At 52.3% G+C, this 23,283-nt stretch overlaps 1 protein-coding gene across 6 annotated transcripts in view; it reads left to right on the top strand.

The window, feature by feature from the left end:
• Positions 1-23,283, top strand: part of LOC111149332 (TBC1 domain family member 14) — a 102,591-nt gene that overhangs the window by 61,365 nt on the left and 17,943 nt on the right. For all 6 annotated transcript variants that reach the window (XR_002640757.1, XM_022506328.1, XM_022506327.1 and 3 more), the window contains 7 exons: positions 9,859-9,977; positions 11,939-12,021; positions 13,220-13,337; positions 15,441-15,547; positions 18,856-18,936; positions 19,990-20,084; positions 22,932-23,003. Coding sequence is in view for 5 of the 6 variants with exons in the window: in XM_022506328.1 (XP_022362036.1) it covers positions 9,859-9,977; positions 11,939-12,021; positions 13,220-13,337; positions 15,441-15,547; positions 18,856-18,936; positions 19,990-20,084; positions 22,932-23,003 (675 nt within the window). In the remaining variant the exon portion in view is untranslated. The remainder of the gene's footprint in view (positions 1-9,858; positions 9,978-11,938; positions 12,022-13,219; positions 13,338-15,440; positions 15,548-18,855; positions 18,937-19,989; positions 20,085-22,931; positions 23,004-23,283) is intronic.

The following is a 23,283-nucleotide window of genomic DNA, read 5'->3' on the forward strand; positions in this document are numbered from 1 at the left end:
CTCCTTCCAGAAAGCCCAGTTAGCCCATAGGCCAGTCAGCTGCCTCCGGGGACTCTGGAAATCTGGGAGGTGTGTTGGGCACGTCTGTGGTTTAGCAGTCGTCTGCTTGCTGGTCTGGGATGATATGAGGGTAGGGACTGTGCTCGTCTGTGTTCGTCTGTGTTCCTGGGGCCAGTCACCAGAAGTGCGTGGATGGAGGGATGGAAGGGAGGGAGGGGAAATGACTGCCACTGTTCTCAGAGGTTTTATGGTCCCCTGAGGGAAACACATCTTTTTTTTTTTTTTTTTCCAAAGATTTTATTTATTCATTTGAGAGAGAGAGAGAGAGCACAAGCAGGGGGAGATGCAAGCAGAGGGAGAGGGAGAAGCAGGCTCCCTACTGAGCTGGGACCCTGATGCAGGGCTCGATCCCAGGATCTGGGATCATGACCTGAGCCAAAGGCAGATGCTTAACCCACTGAGCCCCCCAGGCACCCCGAGGGAAATACATTTTAAATAAACATGTAATTACAAGTGTGATCAGTGCTGTGAGCAACGGAAGCTGATGCTGGGAGAGAATGATGGGCCTTGTTCTGTCCCGGAGGGCAGGACAGGGGGTGCATTTCTGCTGTTTGCAACAAGATCTGAAGGACAGTCACCAGACATTGCATAGTCCCTTTCACTTGTGAAGAAAAACTCTAAACCTACAGAAGGGTTCCAGGAATAATTCAGTAAGCACCATATATGGTCCGCTGAGACGGAACAGTCACTGACATTAGGATATTCATATTATCATGCCTCTATTTTTTTTTTTAATGGAACCATTTGAAAGTAAGTTGCAGGTATCGTAACATCTTACCCCTCAATATGCCAGCATACAGGTCTACAGAGTGGAAGCTGTCCTACGGTCAGCATGAGGCTGTTAGCACACCTAGGGGGATGGTCAGTAATTCCATGTGACTGTGACCATGTTCAAGACCAGACCACATTCTGCTTTTCCCCAGTTGCACCACACTGTTCTTATGAACCGGAATCCAATCAGGCTTGCATATTGCCCTTAGCTTTTTTGTCTCTTTATTCTCTTGGTATAAAACAGTTATTCTGCCGATTTCTCATGACATTTACCTTTTCTTTTTTCCCTTTCCTCCTCCCTCCCTCCCTCCTTCCCTCCCTCCTTTCCCTCCTTCCTTCCGTTTTTCTTTCTTTCTTTTATTCATTCATTCATGACCATAGGTCAAAAATTCATTTAAAACATGGAGAAGTTGAGTGAGATGGTAAAATTGATGATAAGGGTATTTGAAGAACTAGGCATTTATTGGCATAAAAACAAAAAAAGAATTAGAACAAGATTGTTAGGTTGGATTTAAACCTACAGACTGGTGGGAACAAGAAAATACAACCTCTGGAGTTGTTCTTTCTACTGGACATCAGTGTACAAGTTAGTGTGTCTGTCACATTTTCTGGGCTCTAATAAAGTAATAAATAACATGGGCACACCCTCCTGGAGGACTGAATAAACTGGCTGATATGTTAAAAGTGCCCAGGGATGAAGTGAAAAGACACCCCACCCTCCAAAGCTTTTGTCTTCCAAATTTCGAGTAATTTCTCTTAAGGTTTTCCCTAATCCTTCCAGAATCAACCTCTCTCCCTTGATCCTCCTGTTACTTTTTGAAACAGCTTTATTGAAATATAATTACTATACAGTTTCTCGTTGTCCATGTTCAGTGATTTTTAGGAAATTTATGTAGCTATGCAGCTATCAGTGCACTCCAGTATTAGGATGTTTTCCTCATTCCAGAAAGTTCCCTCAGGCCTGTTGGCAGTTCCCTCCTCAAGCTCCAGGCAAACAGTAATTTGCTTTCTGTCTAGAGATTTGCCTTTTAAAGAAACTTCATAGAAACGGAATCTTCCAGATGACCTTAGGCATGTTTTGGGGTTCGCCTGTCCAGTAGCCTTTGTGCACCGAGCCTTCCTGCCCATCCCATGTCCTCAGTTAATGTGAGTTCATGTTGTGAGTATTTGCAACAGGTCTCTTTGTGGAGGGACATTTTGTTTCTCTTGGGCAGGTTCCCAGGGGTGTGGTCGGTGTACTGGCCCCTGAGGGATGCCAGACTGTCCTCCAAAATGGCTGCACCTGCCAATGACCTGTGGCAATTCCCGTGTCTGCAGGTGCTCCCTGTTACTCCTCCATCTTCTTGAGTACAGCTGGGTGGAAATCCTAGGCTTCTTCCCAGTGAAGAAGTTTCTGGTGGCAATTTGGGAATGCTGGTCTCCAGCAAGTCAGCTGGGGAAGCCTCGTTGTCCTAGTCTGGAGACTTGTGCATTTCTGTCCCCGGGGAGTCTTGGCATTGGCCCAGACCCAGTCTGTCCACCCCTGGACGTTGGACCCGTGGGCTGCCGGGAAGGAATTTTGCCCCAGCACCTGTAAGCTGGGGTATGGTTTGTAGTGGGATGCTCCCATCTGAGATGCACTGTGCGACTGGCTTCGGTGAGTGTCACCGAAGGACAGGGCAGTGGTGTTGCCCGCACGGATCCTAACGCCCCTCCCAGCTGCCCCCCTCGGGAGCAGTCGTTCGTCAGGTTCCCATCGGGATGGGCTTCGCTGTTCACCCTGACCTTGGACTGGACGCACCTTCCTGCGGAAGAAAGATGAGCAACCGTGTGCTCTCAGCCCTCTACGCAGAGCGGAGGCGCGCGGACACATTCTGCAGCTCGGTTCGGTGACATACGTTTCTCATTCCAGGAAGCGCTAGGGAGCGGAGCTCCGCGTGCTCGGGGTCTCGCCGCTGCCTATGAGGAGCGCGCGTTTCCCAGTGCGGTGCCGCTCTGCTGAGGGTGCGGGCCGCCGTCCGGGCGGGCGGGGGGGCGGACCCCAGGGAGGTGGAGGGAGCTGGGAGCCCCGCCCCTCCCCGCCCATAGCCCCCGCCCACCGCCCGTGAGCCAGGCCTGATGCGCCGACGCGGAGCGCGCGATCCCATCGGCCGCGCGGCATCTGCGCGCCACTGAGCGGCCTGCCGCCCCCGCCCGCGCGCGCGCGCGCCGAGCCGCCGCCCGAGGTCCCCGGAGCAGCCCGCCGTAGCCCGCCCGGGCATGGAGCCGCCGGCCGCGCGCCCCTGAGCCCCGCGGCGTTCATGGTGAGTGCGGCCGGCCCGCCCACCGGCCGGGCGCCTAGCGTGGGTGCGCCCGGGTGCGTGTGCATGTGTGTGTTTTGCACACCACTGCTCCAGCGAGCTGAGGCTTGCACGCGGCCGCCGTGTTCCCCGCGCGCCTCCCCGCAGGCATTGTGTGTGCGGCTCCGCGAGATTTTCCCCCGGGGGTCGGCCTCGGCGGAGGCAGTCAGAGATTTTCCCCCGGGGGTCGGCCTCGGCGGAGGCAGTGAGAGGCCGAAGGGTGAGCCGCCGCGTCCTGATTGTTGTCGCCCCGCGGGGGACTGCAGCCTGTTCTCCGATCCGGGCCAGGCCCGGCCCCCTCTCCCCGGCCAGGGAGCCTTGCCCAGGATTCTGGGGGAAGCCTTCGTGCGGGGGGCAGGCGGGGGCAGCCTGCGCCCTGTTGGATCAGACGGCAGCAGCGGCCAGGCTTGCTGGAAGCCCCGGTTCGTCTTTAAGACATTGCACTACCCAGGCCGCCTATTAACTCGGTGTTCTGCGTGTTTTGTAAGGAGCACGGCCTTGAACAGAGGTTCCCCACAGTTGCTTTCCCAAATGCCATTTTCGGTGAGATGGGGGATGCTCTCTGGGAACCGCGCTGCCGGCGAGCAGCCCCGGAGGTCCTCAGGGGGCCTTCTCGCTGTGAGGTCAGGCGGGTGGTCACCAGGACGGCCTCCTTGAAGGCTGAGTCCTTGGGAGACCTGGACAGGCCACTGAACGTCCCAACAGACCAGAGCCTCTCCCCCCACCCCCCAACTGCGTGTCACCGATGGCAAGGTGTGAAGCCAGCTGTGGCCTTCCATGCTCTTCCTTGCTCTGCTTTTCCCCACGGCCCTGCTGGGGAAATACTGAGAAGCGTGATTTTGTAGTACCCAGCAATGGAAAGAATTCCTAGCCATTTTCTGGGCACCTGCGGTGGCTGTCATCTGATAATCCATTCTCAGGGGAAGGGCAAAGGAATGTGCTCAAGGTCACACTGCTGATGGTGGTCATTGAGGAGGTTGAGATTGAAACCTGGGCCTCCTGGCCCCCTGGTGCTTCTCCTGCAGGCTGCCTGGGCTCTTGGCCTATGAAGGTGTGGCCACTGTGGTGCTGTGAACGGTGGGTCTTGTGGGGATCACGCGTGATGACCCGCCTTGCTTTGTTGCCGAGGTCCCTGCAGCACTAGCTCTCTTGTGGGAAGAGTCTAATCTTGCCGTGGTGTAAGTTGAGTCAGAGACTGGAGCACAGGTCGTGTCGGAGGGCTGTGCTCTTTCCAGCCTTTTCCAGGCAGCCTGGGGGCCTCCCCTCCTGCCATCCTGCCCGGAATGCTTTCATCATTCAAGAAGCTTGATCTTTTCTTCCTCCTCTCAAACAAATGTTTGTCCCGCTGTCTTTTGTTTTTCCTCTTTAATGGCAAGTTAAACACGTATCTGAGGAGTCTGTCACCCTTTTCCTCGCCCTCAGCGCTGTCCCGATCACACGATCACATGGGGGCTGTGGCTCCTGTGGTGGGGCACATCAGACGGGCTCCTCTCACAGTTCACTTTCCAGCTCGCCCCAAGTCCAGCTCCTCTCTCGAGGCTCATCCCTCTGGCTCCAGGGAGCTTGCTGTTGGCACTTGGACTCAGCACCATTCCCCATGTAACTCACTGGTCCTGACCCACGGACAAGCCTGCTCCTGTGTGTCCCTTGGCTGCGGCTGGTGCCGGCAGGATGCCTCTCCAGTGTCCAGCCCCAATCTGCCCTGTCCTGTGTCCTCTCGGGTGGCACCCTCGATGAGATGCTGTCCTGGATTCCTGCTGCTGTAGACACCCAGTCCTCCAGCCTTGCTCTCTTGCGGCAGTTTGATCTGCTCTCCTCGGCTCTGCGGCTTACTGCCCCTCCCAGAGCCCTTCAGGGCTGAGGTCTGGGTCTCCTCCAGGGCTGGCCCTGTGTGGTCCCTTTGCAGATGAGGGCCCTTTCCATTTTCCTCCTGCCTGCTAAAGCTGTTTGGCTCTCGGCCCCTGCATGGAGTTGGGAGCCTGCTCCGCTGTCCTGGCTTTTTCCCCTGACCCTTTGCTGGGTCATCAGACCACACCCACAGCTCAGCACCTGGTTTGTTTGTTGCTGCGCTTGGTCTGGTCTTCCCAGCAGGATGTGGGGGGTAGTAAACTCCTCAGGGCAAGGGCTGGGACCTCCCATGCTGACTAATGAGTGGCCTGTAAACCTTTTTGACAATCCCCTGCACCCCCATCCCCTGTGCCTTACACAATTTAAGTTGAGACTCTGGACGGAGATAAAACTAGAACTGAAAAAACTGTCCTTATTATGTGGACTCTGCTTTTTCTCTCTCTCTCTCTCTTATTGTTTGATTTTAAAGAAAATGTTATCATGACCACTTAAGCTGATTTATCCCTGGAACTTTGAAGAACCCTTCAAAGATCCCTGGAACTTTGAAGAACTCTGTTTCCTCTGGGGCTGGGCAGTGTGGGGCAGGGTGATCTGTACTGAGCAGCCTGCGGGCTAATCAAAACTTGATCCCATAGGGGTGCCAACAAGAGAAAAACTTTGTGAGGAGAGACTGGCCGAAGGCTAGGCCTGGCCCCCTGAAGGGGCTCACGCTCTAGTAGCTCTGGAGCGGGCCTCACCTCCCCTCCTCTTGGGAGCCTTCCCAGAGATGAGGAGGTGGGTTGAGTGAGGGCAAAGAGGACTTGCCCGAATAGGAACCAGGCTTCCGACTCACTGTTTGCTTCTCACTCTGTCCCCATCCCCATGGCGTGCCTAACACTGGTAAGTCATGGCAGAACGTTGTTTCTCCAGGGATTTTTTTTTGTAGCCCTTCTCTCTCCGCACCCCCCGCCCCCAAAGGAGCCTTGGAGTGAATAGTTGTCTTTTTTTTTTTTTTTCCTGGTTAAACAATGATTTTATTGCTGAGTGCTTAGACAAATTTATGCAATCAGGGCAAACAGAGACTGTGGGTGACTCGGATTTCCAACTGAGGGGAGGGGACAAGACTTCCCTGGTCTTAGGAATATGGAGCCAATTGGTAAACCCAGCTCTGGGTCAGAGTGGGCCAGAATTCGGCATCCTTATCTTTTCTGTTCCCAGGATGCTTTCAGACAGCCACAGCTTTCTCAGTTAAATGGTTGGGATCCTCAGGAAGATCAGGAGCAAGTCCTTTGGACTTTAGACTTCTCCAGGTTTTATGTGCCTGTCACAGGATCCACTTGGGCAAGGTCACATGAGCCTCTTGGGATCACCCCGGTTCCTGAGGGAGTCAGGCTCTTTTTGGCCAGTGTGTACATCTGTCCCTCTGTACCCTCAGCCAGGTGGGGGGACACCAGGCAGTGAGGCAAGGTGGGTGGGGACGGGCCCTTCTCAGGAGCAGGCGTGGTCCGTGGTGGCGACGGTCAGGCGGCAGAAAAGGGCAGTCAGTCCTTTCTGGTTTCTAAAGTCAGTTTGTAGCATTGGGAAAATGAGCTAATTGTTGACACCTCCGTGTGAGGCTCTGGAAGAACTATGTGTGGAGCGAGACCTGTGACTGTTTCCAACGTTCCAACGACATTCACACCGGCAGTGCTGTTTGGAGTTCTGGAAAGGCTTTCCCTGCAATTTCAAGTATGGGCAGGACAAGCCACCTCTTTTTTTTTTTTTTTTTTTTTTTTTAATCATGCAGTGCTTTATGTGGTTAAAACAAAAGTATTTGCCCTACCTCTGCCCTTAATTCAGTATTACAGGTTTCTGTCATGGTTGAAAGCTTTTCTTAGACAGAATGTGAATGACTGAATTACTTCTGCATCATGTCTGTGAGCGGCTCTCGTGCGTTTTAGAGTCCTGGGAAGTGTGGCTGCTTGCGTGTCTCCTGACCCCAGGTCCCCCGCTCCCCAGCAGGCTGGTCACTGACAGCTGGGCCTGCACCTTCCATCTGTGACGTGGGGACAGAGGCGGCTCCTGGCTCAGAGGGCTGGCGGGAAGGCGAAGTCACGCTGACGTGTGTGTCAGGTTCTCGCAAAGCTCTTGGCTCGTTCGCGGTGCGGTGGTGCGTGTTGTTGTGACAGAGTTTCTGAGCGCTAACTGAAGGGATCTGATGTTTTTTGGTTACGAATCAAGGCATTTGGTTACTTTTACTCCTTTCTGTATTTGTGCTGTTTGCAGACTTTGTAGGGCTCCGTGATTGTTTGGCCCTAGGGCTGGTGGCCTGCTTGCTTTCTCTTTCTTTCTGTTTTCCTTTTTCTTTTTCTTTTTTTATATGCTTGTCTCAGGCCTAAGGGTAATGGCATTCAGCAGCCAGGGCTACCCTTTATTGAGAACTTTCTGTGCACAAAGCTTCTCCCTGTTCCTTAGATAGTCCTCTCTGGTTGGTATGGCTTCCTTCCCTTTCTCGACGTGTGGACATGAAGCTCAGGGATTCCAGTAAGGGCTTTGCTGGAGGCCGCAACTGGTTCTCGGTGAATCCGAATTTGTTCCCACCCCCATCTGGCTCCAGTGGCTCCAGTGGCTGCACTTAACCCGTGTAGAACTGGGCCTTTTCCCTCTAAAACTGCATACCTGTTTGAGTGTAATCACAAAGAGCTTGGGCTGGTGCAGAGTGGCAGAATGGCCAACCCCAGTCCCTTGCTTGCTGGCTGTGTACTTGGGGGGTAAGGCACTTCACTCTGAGCCTCAGTTACCCTGTCTGTAGAATGGGGTGAGACTTGCCATGGAGATTGCCACAGAGCTAGAATAAGACTGTGTGTGTAAAGCACACAAAAGCAAATGGAAATGGGTGTCCATGTTCTGGGACATTTAACTTGGGTTTGCCATCTTCGGCCTCCGTGGTCAGCAGGTGAGTAGCACCTTATGGGGCATTCGGGACTAATTCTTGTTAAAATCCAGTATGTCTCAGAATCTTTCTTAACACACAGCTTTTGGTAGATTGTCTCTAAAATTCAAGACTCTGACATCCTGGTGCTAGATGTGAAGCTTCCAGTGGCTCGATGGCCGTGTGAAGTTAGAGCTGAGTGCCTGACACCGTGTGTGCTCAGATGTTGACTCCATGAAGGAGGGAGTCTGTTTTCTCAGTTTCGGGTAGGTAGGAGTCAGTTTGGTGTTTTAGTGGGACCATTTCAGGGTAGACGGTGCACACCCAGATGCACAGAAACTGCCCCACCCACCTGCTTCTTGGGGTGCCCCGTCTTGCAGCCTTTGAGGAAACAAATGCGCCTTTTTCTTTTTAGAGGCTTCTCTAGGCTCTTCTGGCTGAGGGAATAATTGCTGGCCAAATAATGTTACCAGTAACAGCCCTTTGGCAGCCAGTGTCAGTTTAATTCCTTTAGCAATCAATGGCTTTCTGCTCGTGATATTGCTTCTGTTGTTCTCTGGAATGGTTATTTAAATCGTGGGTTAACTGTTCATTTGTTTTCCTGTCTTGGCAGTTAGATGGTCTTCCCTCGAGCAGGAGGGTCCCAAGAGCCTTCTCTGTAACATAGGCAATAAGAAAGTATTGTTTTGTTTTTCTCTTTGGCAGAGGGCTAAGGGCGCGCACATATGTGCGCGTGTGTGCACACATGCACGTGCGCACACACATGCACAGGCACACAACGCACACGCTGTTCCAGAAGCCAGACTCTTTGGTGCCAACTTGCTTGACTCCCCGAACTCCTCTGGTTAGGCATTGGGAATGTGGGTCACCAGGTGTGACCAAGCCTTGGGCTACAATCCGTGGGACACATCAGTGACCCAGTGCTAATGAGTCTGCTTGTAGCACCAGTATTTACATAACCACTTGCAGTGACGGCTTCATACAAAGATGTTAAAGAATTTTTTTTTTTTTTATGTTCCTGCTCTTAAGAAAATGGAACCGCGTTTGCAACATCGTGGCTGGACCTGGAGTGTGTTATGCTGAGTGAAATAAATCAGACTGAGAAAAACAAATACCATCTGATCTCTTTGAGATGTGGAATGTAAAAACCAAAACAAATGAATAAACAAAAAGCAGAATCAGACCCATAAGTACAGAGAACACACTGATGCTTGCCAGGGGGTGTGGGGGCAGAGAGACTGAGTGGGAGACACATGCTCCCAGTTAGGGCATGAGTAAATCATGGGAACAAAAGACCCAGCACAGGGAACATCGTGATGTTGTCATAGCGTTCATGGTGAGACGTGGCAACCACACTGGCTGAATCACTATGTTGTGCACCTGACACTCACGCTAACGTAACATTGAGTCAGCTGTACTTAAAAAATACATCTATGAAAAGAAACACTTCTAATCATTTTCTGCAAAAAATGTTTAACCTTTTCCTCATGTTGGAAACTGTTGGAAGGGCTAACAAAAACATATAAAATGCCATGAGATAAAAGGAAAGGGGTTTGAAATTTGGGTTGGAAGCGTGTCGGGGATGAAGCCAGGGGTCAGATGAGTGCTATGGCCCTGAGTTTCCCAGTGGCCACTGCAATAACCAGTAGAAGTTGGCATCATCCAGAAGCCAGAAAACAGCTCTTATCCCAGAAAAGCATAGAGCCTGAGGGGGGCTGCTGGGATGGTGGTCCTCAGTGACCCCCCCCTCCAAGCCCCCAGCAGCAGGGGCAGCTGCAGTCCTCACTGCAGAGCTATATGACCGACCCCTCTAGTTGGCAGTGTTTCCTTTCAAAAAGGAAATATTTTCAATATGCTACCCTGAAAATGACTTAAAGGACCTCATTACAAAACAGCTCTCTTGTGCTTGGAGGGACTTCATAATATCAGAACTGGCTAGGCCCAGAGTTACCCATTGTTTCTTTGTCCCAGGAATATGAAGACAAGGCTGGACGACCTAGCAAGCCACCCTCTCCAAAGCAGAATGTGAGGAAGAATCTTGATTTTGAGCCACTGTCCACTACCGCTCTCATCCTGGAAGACAGACCAGCGTGAGTCTTCAAAAGATTCTTAGAATCTCTAGAACGTTTGCTTTAGTAGATAAGCACAATTTGTTGATCACATTTGTGTTAGAATTAAGAGCTCGGGTCACTCTAGGGAAGAAGAGTAACCCCTGGTACATATTAAAATCCTCAGTTCCTCATTATTCCCTATGTTAATGTGTGTTCTATGATAATAATTATGACCAGTTTGCAAAACTGTCTTTAACACAAAAGTTTTGACCAAGGTTTTCCATTCAGATGGTTTTTCATTGTAATTTAGCATTTAGAAATACTTCAGTAGCCACTGTAGATTATGGGCTGACTCGTCATGGCAAGAAACACAGGGAAGTGTCTTGCAAAGGGGGTGTTGCGGGGACACCCCAGCATGGTGGGTCAGCTCCTGGCCTGGCCTGCTGGCTTCTTGGAGGTCTGCTGTACACGGGCCCACCTCTGGTGTCCCGGGGCCTCTAGAGTCCGTCGGCAGATGAGATGGGCTTTGATGACTGGTTTACAAATCACGTTTGGAGGCATCAGTGAGGTAATGGGACTGCTGCGTTGTCCCAGGCCACAGCCAGTCTCTTTTTAAGTACTGAGCTTCCGTGATGTTTGAATAGGACAATCCCACAACTTTGGATAGAGGGAAAAAGAGAGCTTGTTAAGACAATGGTCTCTTAGGTCCCTGCCCACCCTGAAATCTGCAGAAGTGGGTCATAGTCTTTTTTTGGGGGGGGTAAGATTTTATTTTTCTATTTATTTACTTATTTAGAGAGCGTGCACACGTGTGAGTTGGGGGGAGAGAGGGAGAGAAAGAATCCCAAGCAGACTCCATGCCAAGAGCAGTGCCCGTTGTGAGGCTCAATCTCATGACCCCAAGATTACGTCCTTGAGCCGAAATCAAGAGCCGGATGCCCAACTAACTGAGCCACCCAGAAATGGATCTTGTAATGTTAACTCTTGGGCCTTGGGCCTGGTGAATGTGTGGTGGATGGGGAGAGAGTCCCTGCAATGCCGGGTTAGAAGGATGGAGAGGGACCCGGGAAGAGCCCATTTGGGACCACCCTCCCAGCACTGTCAGAAACGGGGCCTGTGGGAGAAGGTGCCATGCCTTCTGGCAGAAAGGTGGGCAGTCATTCAGAATATGCCAGAATGCAGGCTGTGCTGTGTGGGGAGCATACCAGCCCAACCTTGCTGCCCCCAGCTGTCAAGCGCCTGCAGATTGACCTTCTGAAGGAGCCCATGCGTTTGAGGTTTTCACCCAGGATTCGAAGTTGCACACCCCATTTATATGCTCAGAACTGTGACACACATTTTATGTAAAAGAACACAGATGAGCCAGTAGCTGATAGAAAGCTTGCGCCCTGGAGAAACTGGTCAGAGAGTGGATTCCTCCGTATGTGCGACACCTGCCCTTGGGGTCCCTGCTTCTCAGAAAGTGTGACAGCTGTTTGGGTGCTGTGCTCAGCTCGCAGTTGTTCTGGAGACTGGGGTGAAAAATACCAGAAGATCAAGTGTTTATGGGCAGCTGTTCCTTTCCTTCTACTAACTTTGTACTTCAGATTTTTTAAAATACTGAGCTTGTTTTACTTCTGTAATTAAATCTTTTTAGTTTAAGAAATTGCTGTGTCGGGGCGCCTGGGTGGCTCAGTGGGTTAAAGCCTCTGCCTTCGGCTCAGGTCATGATCCCAGGGTCCTGGGATCGAGCCCCGCATCGGGCTCTCTGCTCAGCAGGGAGCCTGCTTCCTCCTCTTTGCCTGTCTCTCTGCCTGCTTGTGATCTCTGTCTGTCAAATTAAAAAAAAAATTATTAAAAAAAAAAAAAAGAAATTGCTGTGTCTTGGGTCATCCTAACAAATGTAGTTTTTTGGTCTTTTGAGTTTTTCATTTTTTTTTAGTAAGTAATTCTCAAATTTTGTTTTTCAAAGACTTTTATTTGATGTTTGTAATAGTAGAAATCCTTTGTTTTTTGTCAAGAAATCTCCCAGCGAAGCCAGCTGAAGAAGCCCAGAAACACAGGCAGCAGTACGAGGAAATGGTGGTTCAGGCCAAGAAACGAGGTAACGGCTCTCACATGTGTTGCTTATGTCAGACGCCATGAGATTGCGTGTCTTTCTGGAGATTTTTTTTTACCTCCCGGAGCCCTAGATCCTGCACTTTGGTGAATGCCTAAATATTCTGAAATTTATTATCTTTCATCGAAAGCATATGTTTCCACTGACTGTCCATTCCCAGTAGCTTTCTCCAAGGAGGTAATACCATGAATTTACATGAGAAAAGAGACCCTTTAGGACAGAAGTGCTAGGCTGGGGAAAGCTTCAGTCCGAGGTGACGAGGTGATGAGCAAACTTCCTCCCCTCTCCGGCCTTCACTTTCCTCATTTACAAGACGATGTCATTGGATTTGATGAAATCCCGTGCAGCATTTAAAAACCCTAAGACGCCAGCCTGTTTAAAAAAGTATACGTAATAACACAGTGTGGCCCATCCCACGAGTATTAATTCAGCGTAAACTGGAAGGATGTTCTGCCACCTGCTAGAGCATGGACAGACCTGGAGGGCTCAGCGACATAAGCTACTTACTAAAGTACGCATATTGTAAGATTTTGCTGACCTGAAGCCCCAGAGCAATGAGAATCATAGAGCTGGAGAGTAGAGCGGTGGTGAGCTTCTGTCAGGGAAGGTGAGAAAGTTCTGGAGTGGCGGGTGGCGCACAACCATGTGAACATACCCCATGCTGCCAGTTGTACATGAGAATGGCTAAGATGCTGCATGTTTTAGTAAAAGAAAGAGCGCGATAAACTGCTAAATAGCGCAGTAAAAGAAATAGCAAAAAGCACATGTAGTTTAAGATGCGTGAGATTTCTCCAAGTTGCTCCTCCCACGCTATGACTTGTGCCTGAGCTGTGAGAGGTGAGGCTAGAGGCTCAATGGGGAAGGGGACTGGGCAGGGGGCCCGGGGGCATCTGGTGGTCAGCAGTGTTCCAGGTTGGCTGGGCAGGGAGTTTCTTGGGTTTCTCTCCTGAGGTGGCTGAGCTCTCACTCGTGTGTCTTTCCGTCTGCACGTTCTCCTTAAAAAGCTTAGCGAGAGGTGGATAAGGCCTAAGTGTCCCGCACCCCGAGAGGCCCAGAACGGGAGTTGGGAGGGTGGCGTCTTCTGGATGTTTCGCAGCGTGACTCCGAGCCAAGTCACCCTGTGTGCGAGCGGCAGGTGTCAGTTAACCAATGCTCTATCCTTGTTTGCCATCGCCGTTTGCAGAGCTGAAGGAGGCCCAGCGGAGGAGAAGGCAGCTAGAGGAGAGGTGCCGCCTGGAGGAGAGCATCGGCAACGCCGTCCTCACCTGGAACAACGAGATTTTGCCTAACTGGGAAACAATGTAAGCTGTTGTGTGGTGGGTACTGCTAGATGGCTTGGCAGTTCCCTCTAGAACCTGCCGTTAGCAGCGGTGTGAACTGGAGCTCCCGTCACAGCCTTCGGTGAATGTACCCTTTACGTTTATGTGGTGTGGGTCTCCCTCCCCACCTCAGTTCACCCCTGCCATTCCCTGCCGGGACACTGGGACAGCCCTCATCTGACCCCCAGGTTGTCTTTGCTTCGTATCCAGAGGAACCTTCTAAAGCCCAGGTCTGTGTCATCCCCCGCCCCCTAGTGTAGAATGTCCGTGACTTCCTGCTGCTCTGTATACAGTGTGAGTTCCTTTGCTTACCTGGTGGGAACTTCTGTGAGATAACCCTTCCCATCTAGGCTCACCTTCTAGCTCTCCCGCCTTGATGACCCCTCTCTCTTTTTTTTTTTTTTTTTAAAGATTTTATTTACTTATTTGACAGAGAGAGAGATCACAAGTAGGCAGAGAGAGAGGGAGAAGCAGGCTCCCCGCCGAACAGAGAGCCTGACGCGGGGCTCGATCCCAGGACCCTGAGATCACGACCCGAGCTGAAGGCAGCGGCTTAACCCACTGAGCCACCCAGGCGCCCCTTGATGACCCCTCTCTTTAGGCAGCCGCAGGACCTTTGCATGTTCCGTGCCCTCTGCTTAGAGTGCCTTTGTCCTGTAACACCTCCTCCAGCTAACTCTTCGTTCTTTAAAGCTCGTACTTCCTTGGGGAAGATATTCCTGCCCATGTGACTGTGGCTGACCCCTGGGTACACTGCACCCATCTGCTCCAGCATCTGATGTCTTCTGTCTGAGGCTGGGGATGGGGTCTTTGATGACATTTCCCAGTGGCCAGTACCCAGTAGAGCCTGACACCTGCTGTCATCTTAACACCCGTGGACAGCAAGAGATCTGTCCTCCTTGCACATTCAGAATGGGGAGGGGCAGTGTGCAGACAGAGGTCCCTAGGGCCACACACAGAGGCGGGTAGCTTCTTCTGGGTCTTGGTCCGTTAGCAGGTGCCACCATGGAGCTTGGATGGGAGTTTCCCTGCAGGCTTGTCCCTTTCCACCTAAAGTGGATGTCAGGATGTTGGGGACTTGCTTCTGGCACTTTCCTCGCTCTGGTGTTCCTCGCTCTCGTTACAGGGGTCAGACGGCCCTGTTGAGGATCTCTGCCGGGAAAACAAGCTATTCCTGAAGCCTGCTTTTCTAGGTGTCTTTAATAGGCTGGACATGCTCAGGAAATATTTTCTCTCAAAGGGGACCCAGGAAGAGAATGGGGGTGCTCAGAACCCCTGGGTTGTCTCCCTGTGTGGCTGCAAAATGCCTCCTGCCCCTCCACTCCTGGTGCCTCCTGCCCTGCCTGACCCTTGGTGTGAGCTAGATGTGGGCACTTACACAGCAGCCCGTGTTCAGGGCTCCGGCTGGGCGCCCCTGTGCTCTGTCCCACTTGACCTTCACAACGCCTCCTGGGGGAGGGTCTCAGCAGCTGCAGGGCAGAGGGGAGAAGGAATCTGCTCTGGGTTCCACAGGTAAGGGCAGAATCAGTCACAGCAGCCCGTGCTGTTCTCCCCGCACTGTGCCAAGAAGCCCCAGCCGAGCCTGGGCCCCTTTACGTTATCCTCGGCTGGCGGCAATCCCTGCTGTGGGCCGTGCATGTGCCTCGTGGCCCACAGGCCTCTGCGGCTCCACTGCTGGTGGGGCTCACTTTCCAGTGACCGGCCTGTGTGTGGGGTGTGGTGGCCAGCCGCTGGGCTCTCGGGGCTCCCTTCGCTGTGCCCAGCTGTCTGCAGTTCCTGCAGCGGCCAAGGCTGTTTCTCATTCCCTGCCTTCTGCTCAGAAAGCCCTTCCCTTTACTTGCTTAAACTGGGGCCGGTCACACAGGATTCAGCTCCAGAACAGCGCCTCCCTGCTCACACGGGGCCCTTGGCGTCCCTGTCACAGCCATTTTGTTGATCTCCTGGCCTCTGGAGCGTGGGGCTGCGGTTCCCTAAGCGTGGGGACTGTACGTGCAAGACTCTGTCCCCTGATTTTCTGGTCTGGGGTGGTCGGATGTTTCTTCACTGAGAAAAAACTCATAAATCCATGCTTCTGTTTTTGTGCAGGTGGTGCTCTAGGAAAGTTCGAGATCTCTGGTGGCAGGGGATCCCTCCCAGTGTGAGAGGCAAAGTCTGGAGCTTAGCCATTGGCAATGAGTTAAACATCACCCATGGTGAGTAGCTTGCCTGATTCCAGGCTTGGAGAATGGATCCTTTCCCGCTGCCACCTTCCAGCCCCAGTCCTCTGGCTTCCCCCGTACCCTCTGCCCCGTGAGGAAGAGAGGCAGCCACTGCCCTGAGCTCGTGTCTTTGAGAGGCCTGGTAACTGGGTCCTCCAGGAGGGAGAGACAGCGGGCAGCCAGGGTCACTCCTCCCTGCTTCTGTTACCCAGGAGTTCCGAGCAGACGCCTGCCTTCCTCCTGATACCTGTCCTCTTCCCGGAACAGACGAGGGGGCACAGAGAGGTTTCAGAGCAGCAGTGGGCTGGGTCATGTCAGGATCCTTCCTCCAGGTGCTGTGGAAAGCCAGCTTGGTGGGGACGTGGGAGTGGAAGAGAGGCGGGCGTTCTTTCTGGAGGCCTCGTGGTTGGGGTGCAGTGGGGTTTTTGACAGCGTTTTGTTCCAGGCGGCTGATCTGTAAGCGCCGTAGAAGGACAGCTCCTATGCCAGGCCGGGTTCCCTGAGTCCTGGTAGCTGCCGTCCAGGGGGAGGTGGAGATGTGTAGGTATTCCTCTTTCTTTGGGCTCTTTGTCTCCCCGGATGTCCCGTGCGGCGTGCAGGTGGTCGTACCCTAGCAGCTGTGCACCCTGGACTGGCTTCCCGCTCTGCACCCCGCAGCCCACGAGGCTGTGTGCCCAGAGGGAGCCGGACACCAGGAGCTGAGACACTTCTCTGCCTGGCCGCAGTCTCGGCTGCTGAGACAGGAGCCTCTTCCTCCCGCCCTTCGTGCTCCTGCCGTGGGTGGTGGCAGTTTTCGCCCCACGGAAGGCATTCAAGTGGAAAACTGATTTGTATCTTCTTTTTGTAGGTAGGGTTCGTGTTTTTATTACTGTTACTTTTTTTTTTTTTTTCTCTTTAATCTTACAAGACTTTGACCTTACCCCACAGTGGCGGCCTTGTCCAGGCAGCGTTCTCTGTCTTGATTAAGGTCAGCTGGTTGTGTGGATGGTTCCTGGTTTCTGTTTCTAGTGACTGCCTCCAGGCTCCATTTTAATTTCTTTACCTTAGAGGATTATATGTACCAGTTAACTTTTGAAATCGTTTGTAGACGTTTGGAGAAATCGCCGAGCATTTACCTCAGTCCTTGTTCTTAAAAATGTTCTAAACTAGCAACAGCTGAGCATCGTGCTGGGTACTGTGTGTCTGTGTGGTTCTCACTGATGCCTGCGTTGATTTTAGGAGAATTAGAATCTTCTGTGGACTGTGTCAGAGTAGATGGGGCTCCACAGCCCCGATTACATATCTTGAAAGTTTGTCTTGATGCTGATATCGGTTCATTTTATTTACATTGCATCGTTCTTGTATGATTGGCTGCCTGGAATCCGCTTCCCCCACGAGAGCACGTGCCCTGGAGGCTGTGGTGCCAGCTGTCACGCTCTCCGCTCCGTCACTGGGCCCGGCCCAGCCCTCTGCATGTGGCAGGCTCTCAGGAAGTATCCGTGGGGTGCATGCCTGTGCCACCTTCTTGGGTTCTCCTTAATCTCAGTTTTACTGAATATTTAAGCCAACATAAGAACGTGAGGCCGGGCATCACGTTCTGTTGCTTACTTAGATGTCTTCTCTAACATCAACAACCCTCCTGAGAAGGTTCGGGACTGCCCCACACCCTGGTGCGGGCTGGAGTCAGGATTCTCTGCTACCCTGGCTGGGTTGGAAGCCTGTGGTCCAACTTGGGAAGCCCTGGAGATTAGCTCTTGAAGGTTGTGCTTATAAAATTGGAAACTTCTAGAAAGTCGGTATAGTACATTACTGAGCCTTTGCTCTCAGGGAAGTCAGCCTTGGCCTTTGTACCCAGGTCTGGGAGGAAGGTGTGTTTACTGCCCCCTCATCACTGCAGACAGCACAGTAAAGGACAGAGACACCTGTGGGACTTGATGCTTCAACTCGTTTTTGTCTGAGGCTGCTGGCTTCTGTGCTTGAACCATCTCATACCTCTTCAGGCCAATGGTTCCCAGTGGTTGGGGGCCAGGCGGTGGTTTCCTTCCATGTTCAAGCCAGGCCCACCTCCTGTTACGTGAGAGCGGGCAGAGGTTCCCCAGACCTTCTTGTTCAGGGATAATAGTATGAAGTTACATTTCACAGTTGTACCCTCTTCTGCCCTGGCTGACCCGCGTGTTGTGACTCAGATCTTTAACAAGGCTGGAAAAGGTAATTAATCAAGATTTCCCTTGTTGGATCACAGTACGGTTCCTACAACTTATTATTTTATTAAAACTTATGTTTTAATAAAACTTTACTTATTATTTACTTATTATTACTTATTACTTTATTAAAACTTATGTTTTATTAAAACATAAAAACTTATGTTTTAATAAAATAGCGTGAACTCTCTGGAAGGCAGGGTGCTCTGTTGTATATTCCAAAAGTAATGGTGGGAAAAATAAAGTGACAGAAATTCTCTGGGTAGCTGCAGTTAAAGTCTTCGTGATCCATCAGTGCTCGTCAGCGACGCCGATGTGGATGAGGGACCCAGGGCTGGGGTGAATGGCCAGGAGGCCAGGGAGGTCTCTGTGGGTGGAGCCCTTACGGGGGTTCCTTCAGGAATGAGGCGTGGACATACCCACACAGGGCTGGCTATGACAGCAGAATTTGTGAGCATGAGCTCTTACTTCACTGTTCTAAGCTCCTCAAAGAGAAGACTTACTGAAAAAGAAAGTTGTAGGGGTGGGGGAGGTTGGGAGCCAGCCTTCTGGGGGCTCCTCCCAGGAATTGGTGGCCAGCAAGAGCCCCAGTGTCGTGAAGCCTCTGCCCGCTGTGCTTGGCCCCCTCCCTGCGTCTGGCAGCGAGCTGAGGGAGGCTGGGCCCCCGTGATAGCGGCCACCTCCTGTCTTCTCTGGAGCCACATGGGTCTCTGCTGGGCTCTGCTTCCCTCCATCGTCCATCGTCTGGTGCTCATTGATTGTGTCCCTGTGCCGATCGCCCTCGCTGCGTAGGCGAGGGAGAAACCTTTACGTCTCACCTCCCAGGGGCTCACAGTCTAGTGAGGCAGTAAACCCAGACACGAGTCAGAACAGAAGTGTGGTAGGCGCGTGTTGTGTTGTTGAAGCATGCACCCAGCATCGTGCTAATACTTTGTGACTTCTTCCTTAGTATGTGCTGACGTCCTCAGAAGCCGCGTTGGGGACTTGCTCACGTGGCCTCCTGAGTGTGCAGTCTGAGACCAACCTGTAAGCATTGGAACGAGTTGGTCATGTGCTCGCCGGGGCTTTGGGGACACAGACTCCCACATGCCTGTGGTACTCACCCTGAGGCTTTTCTTCCAGAGCTCTTTGACATCTGTCTTGCCCGAGCCAAGGAGAGGTGGCGGTCCTTCAGCACAGGAGGCTCTGAGGCGGAGAACGAAGGTACACACCATGCTAATCCCGGGAGGCTACGTGGGTCCGTCGTGTGTCACTGTTTATGACACAGCCAACTTTCTGGCACTGAAATAGTGGTTGGTGCACATTTATAGAAAGGTTCATGGGAAAAGGGATTTTTTTTCTTTTTTTGAAAAGATTTTATTATTTGACAGAGAGAACATGAACAGAGGAGCATCAGGCAGAGGGAAAGGGAGTAGAAGAGGGAGAAGCAGACTACCCACTGAACAGGGAGCCTGATGCGGGACTTGATCCCAGTATCTTGAGAATCATGACCCAAGCTGAAGGCAGATGCTTAATGGCTGAGCCACCAAGGCACACCGGATTTTTTTTTCTTAGAAGAAACCAGTTGAAGAGAAGCTTATGAGAAAGACCAATTCCTGAGATGCATTTGTGTGCAGACAGGGCCAGTCGTAACTGCTGTGGTTACACGGTTCCCTTGATTTTAGCGGCCTGGCCCCCAGGACTGGTCAAGTGTTGGCTCTGACCGGAGCTTGGGAACTCTGCAGGGAGACAGGAGCCCTGCACATTTGCTGTGTGATGCTTTTAGAATGCCCCACAATGCCCAGGAATGATTATTGCTGGTGCTTAATGGTGTCGTGTTTGCTGATCTGTGTTTAAACTGTCCGTGTCATATTGGAATTCCAAAATTCAAAACCGATTATTTGTGAATATTAGTCAGAAATAGTATGCAGGACTGTTTCCCTGCGGTAACTGCCACACATTCTGAGTTCACACCGCTAATGTTTCGGAGCCAAGGAAGGTGCGTTTCATGTATATTCCCTTCCTTGTCCATCCTTCCACGGACTCTTGCTGCTGTCCGGTAACATCGGGTGACATTGGAACTTTAGATGCCAGGAAATCCCTGATGACGGTCCGGCCTCAGCTGGTGCCGTGAGGTTTTGCTCTTCAGAAGCCCACGGTACACCGTGCTGGCTCCCGTGTAATCGGGCCCGTGACCACCCCTGTCACACTTAGAGCCTTGGTGTGGTTGTGCATGCCCACCTCTGAGACGTGTCCCAATTCCCTGTCTTTTGATAGATGCCGGGTTTTCCGCCGCAGACCGAGAAGCCAGCTTGGAGCTTATTAAACTGGACATCTCTAGGACCTTTCCTAATCTCTGCATTTTTCAGCAGGTAGGTGGGGGTCCTTTGTTGCTTTAAGTGTGTTCTGTCTAAACGTCACAGATGCCAAGCAGCCTGTGTTTGTAACCACGTTTGAAAAGCACTGGGGTTTGGGGGGTGCCAGTGGGAGAGGGCAGTCTTCCGTCATCACATTGAGACCTTTACGGACGAGGGTAACTCACGCTTCTGCTCTCAGGCAGCTCTAGTCCCTCTTACGGTGCATGTAGCCAGGCCTCAGTAGGTCTGGCCCAGGAAGGGCTTCGTATGCTGCTCCACCCGATTGGGCGTCCCTGGCCACGGCTTCGTGTTCAGGGCTGCACACACAGCCCTCCCTCAGAAGACGATCTGGGTGTGGAGCCTGGGGCGCCAGAGGGGGCATGTAGAAGTCCTTGGCAGCTGTGGGCTGGAATGAGAGTGAGCTTCTGAGCAGATGGCCCAGGAGAGAGCGGTGACACCCCTGGGTGCAGAACCAGCCATGGGAGATGGGATGGAGTAGCCTCTTGGATGGCAGTCAAGAGAAATGTGGCCTCTCCCGTGGGGCTCTGAGCTGGCCCAGGAGGGGCTCAGGGCTGCTGGCCATGGATTTTGGAGTCATCGGAGCAGAGGGGCATGGAGACTTTTTCTGGCAGTGGACGTTTACCCCGGGGGTCTTCTTTGACCCTTCCCGCATCCAATCTGTAATGGTTTTTGCCAGGTCTTCTTGCGAAGAAGTGCCCTTGAGCCTGTCCTTGCCCTGTTCCCACTGCCCTTACTTGGTTCAGATTCCCGTCTTTTTGTGGATCTCTTTGCCAGCCCCTGCACAGGTCCCCGGCCTCCTCCGTGCGCTCACCTTGGCGCTTGCCAAGCAACCTTGGGATCCCCGACCTGATTCTGTCAGGCTCGTGTTTCTGGTGTCACGCTGTGTGCACACTGAATAACCAGTAAAAGGATAATGGAATGAACCAGAACAGAGAGTTCACCGGCCACATGGAAGGAAGGAGCCAGGCACATAGATGCACGTGTTAGACACATGTGGGCTTGGCAGAAATATAGGTGTGTCCCAGCACAGAGGAGCTGCGGCCATTGTGCTGGGGGTCCAGCAGGGGTCGGGGGGTGTCGGGAATGGGGTAACTAAGGAAGGGGCCCTCAGCCTGCACTTGGACTGGGTTTGAATGACAGTCTGACCAGACGATGGGAAAGACCCTCCAGGCGGAAGGAGAACTGGAACAGAAGCATCAGACGGTGGGTGGTGCAGGGGATCCCCCTTCCCTCTGAAGGAACAAACAGAGTGTGGAATTCAGTACTGTGGCCCCGCTTACCACCCCCAGGCCACGGTGGCCGCCCTGTGAGCCCGTGTGCTTCAGCTGTGCTCTAGAGGAAGGACAACGTCAGGACGTGCTTCGAGGTACACCTGCCGTGTAGCTGACCAGGGCAGTCTGGGAACTGCAACGTGGCCCAAGAGGGTGCCGGCCTCTTCCCGACACTGACGAGCAGAGTTCCCAAACCAGGGACCCAGCGGGATCTCTGTACTGTCTCTCCCAGGGACAGCCTCGTTGACTTCGAGATTCACTGGGCAGTTATCTTGGTGCAGGGAGATGTGTTCAGAAGAAGAGGAGGGCTCTTGGGGTCTCTCGGGTACGGTTTGAGACAGATGGCAGAGAATTTGGCTTTTCTTCTTCCCTCTACATTCCTCTGGGTGTGTCCCTCAGTCCGTGGTTCCCTCAGCGCTGATTTCCTAAGTGGGTAATACCAAGAAACAGCACAGCAAGAGGGGAGAGTGTGGGGAGATGTCTGAAGCAAGAGTTCTGAAACGGGGCCACCATCCATTGGCACCGTCTTTTCTTCAGAGAAAAGACATTCAGCGCATAGAAGGCTGGAGCATCTTTGGAGTTAAAAGCATTTACCGTTAAGAGAAGTTGAGCCTGATGCTCTTGTCTTTCCCGTTGCGTGACGGTCAGCAGTAGTGTTCACGCGGGCCTCTGGCACTCTGCCCCCGAGCTCCCTGCCCGTCCTCCTCCTCCTACCCTCGTGGCACTGGATGCTGTCTCTTTTACTTTCCCATGTGGGGTTTCTTTCTTTTTTCCCTCTGATATAGAGTGTCTCTTCTTTCTCTTCCCGGACATAACAGAATGTGACGGTTTGGGCAGTGGCATTCTTTCATAAGCCACACGTGGTCACCTGCAGAGTGACTTCCTCATCACACACCATGTACGCTTTCATTTCCTAAGTTGACTGTGGCTGCACAGTAGCTGTGGCTGGGGACTATGGGGTCTGGACCCTGATGGTCCTTTCACGGTGTCTGCAGACACTCTGACATGGCGGGAGGCCCTGTGTGACTGCCACTGTGCCCTCTTAGAAAACAGGAAATTCCAGCCCAGGTCTTGGGTGGACAGGACTGGGAGAGCGTCAATTAAATGATTCCTCTCAGGACTTGACACTCACGGGGTATTTCTTAAACTCGCCATGCTGAAACGCACAGAAGAAACAGGCGATCATTGGGGTGGGGGGCAGGGGGGACAGGTGGGTCACCTGCTCTGAAGAGCCCAGGGTTGGCTGGCTGGCTTGTGGAACGTTGAAGGGGAGACAGTCACACAGCAGGAGCCAGACTGAGGATGCTTTCCGAGCAGGGTGTTAACGCCTGACCCCTCCGCTTTTTCCCAAGCAGCTTTGTGGGTTGAGCTGCAGGCTCTGATTAACCGTGGATTGGCCGTTAACTCGTCGAACCACGCAGGACGCATAGAGCTGCAAGCGTAATGCTTGGTCCCTGGTCCGCCCCCCCGAGAGCAGCTGTTGTGGCCGGCAGTGGCAGCATCCTGTGTCATCCTGAGTACTAACCAGACTTACGCACGTATTGTTTTTTTGGTGTGTTGATCCTTTTAGGGTGGTCCGTATCATGACATGTTGCACAGTATTTTGGGCGCTTATACTTGTTACCGACCGGATGTGGGTTATGTAAGTGAATCTTTTCAATATTTTATAATGTTACCATTTAAAGAGAAAGTCAGAATATTGCCCAGCACAACTTAGCTGCAAACGTCAGGTTGAGTGCCTTCATTTTTTTGTTGTTGTCAGGGGTAGGGGGTTGGTAGAGAGCTTTGTGGTCCGTGAGTCGCCTCCGCTTTCTCATAAAGGGGCTGAGCTGACACGGCCGCTTTGTGGCACTAATCACATTGTAACCGATTTGACTTTCATTTTTTGCATGTGATTTCTTTTTTTCTTAGCATTAAATCAG

This window comes from Enhydra lutris, unplaced genomic scaffold (assembly GCF_002288905.1).
Source record: "Enhydra lutris kenyoni isolate GAN:26980312 unplaced genomic scaffold, ASM228890v2 scaffoldscaffold21, whole genome shotgun sequence".
Taxonomy (NCBI): domain Eukaryota; kingdom Metazoa; phylum Chordata; class Mammalia; order Carnivora; family Mustelidae; genus Enhydra; species Enhydra lutris.